The 1427-nt window shown below is 38.6% G+C and overlaps 1 protein-coding gene across 1 annotated transcript in view; it reads left to right on the top strand.

The window, feature by feature from the left end:
• LOC102677672 (long-chain fatty acid transport protein 4) overlaps window positions 1-1427 on the top strand; it is a 7941-nt gene that overhangs the window by 5242 nt on the left and 1272 nt on the right. Inside the window, exons 4-7 of the mRNA XM_006619665.2 lie at window positions 22-250; window positions 610-811; window positions 977-1169; window positions 1248-1391. Of these exons, the coding sequence (XP_006619728.1) occupies window positions 22-250; window positions 610-811; window positions 977-1169; window positions 1248-1391 (768 nt within the window). The remainder of the gene's footprint in view (window positions 1-21; window positions 251-609; window positions 812-976; window positions 1170-1247; window positions 1392-1427) is intronic.

Below are 1427 nucleotides of genomic sequence, written 5' to 3' on the forward strand. Positions count from 1 at the left end.
ATAGCAATTTTCTCTTCTCAGCAATGGTCGAAATTAGAGAGAGAATTCCCAATGTGGCTCTGTATCAATGGTCTGAACTTCCCGACACATCGTGCCTGGAAGGAGCGATCGATTTGAACCCGGAAATCAGTAGCGTAGATTCGGGACCCCTGGACACAGTGGCCCTCGGTACTCCTAGGGACAAATTGATTTATATATACACGTCTGGCACCACAGGGATGCCGAAAGCTGCCGTTATAACAAATTTAAGGTACGATTTTCTTATTTTTGTCTCTTTATTTTTCAAATAACATCTTTTACGATCATTCAAAATCGAAGAAAAAATTAAAAATCGAAAGAAAGTACGTAGCTTTTATATAAAAAGTAATTTAAAATTCGTATAAAAAACCAATATTTTCTTCCAGCGACTTGCAAAAATTAAATAAGCGCGCCAATTAAAGAAAATTCTTTAATAGTTGAATAATATTAAAATTCTTATTATCGTCTACAACAACATCCGCTTATACGCTTATTGTCTACTACGCTTGCTATCTGAGAGTTTCTCTCTCGTTGATTACCACGAGTATCGTTTTACATCTCGATGTATCAATGATCAATTATCATTTTTAGATACATGCTGATGTCATGCGGCGTGAACTCTATGCTGAATCTACGGCCAACCGATCGTATTTATAATTCCTTGCCTCTCTATCACACGGCTGGGGGCCTAATTGGAGTAGGTCAAGCATTGCTGAGAGGAATCACAGTCGTGCTTCGCAGACGTTTCAGCGCTTCCAAATTTTGGCCGGATTGTGTTCATTACGAGTGCACCGTAAACTTATTCCTCCACTACCGTCTAGATCTAGATCTCGTTGAATTTTGTTTAAATAAATAAAAAAAAAAATATATATGAATCTATATATATATATCAAGCTTGTTGAACATCCGTATATGTATTCTCATCCGTATTCTTTGTGTTTTTCTCTGCCGGTCATAGGTTGCTCAGTACATCGGCGAGATATGTCGATATCTGCTCACTGCGCCGGCTGCCCCTTGCGATACAACGCACAAAGTTCGACTGATGTTTGGAAATGGTCTCAGACCCCAGATATGGAAACCTTTCGTGGATAGATTCGGTGTGAAGCAAATAGGAGAATTTTACGGTGCCACGGAAGGGAATTCGAATCTTGGTAATTTGGCCTTTACCTTACTTTTATTATCTCACGATTTTAAACGATTCGTTTTTACGTAAAAATTATTTCGAACAGTGAATATCGATAACACGATTGGAGCAGTTGGATTTGTCCCGCTATGCGGCAGTTCTTTGTATCCTGTGGCTTTACTAAGAGTAGATGAAGAGACTGGAGAACCGTTGAGGGGATCGGACGGCCTCTGCATTCGTTGTAAACCTGGTTAATAACACATTTTTTTTTTTTTTTTTTTTTAAA

This window comes from Apis dorsata, unplaced genomic scaffold (genome assembly GCF_000469605.1).
Source record: "Apis dorsata unplaced genomic scaffold, Apis dorsata 1.3 scaffold_429, whole genome shotgun sequence".
Classification (NCBI taxonomy): Eukaryota; Metazoa; Arthropoda; class Insecta; order Hymenoptera; family Apidae; genus Apis; species Apis dorsata.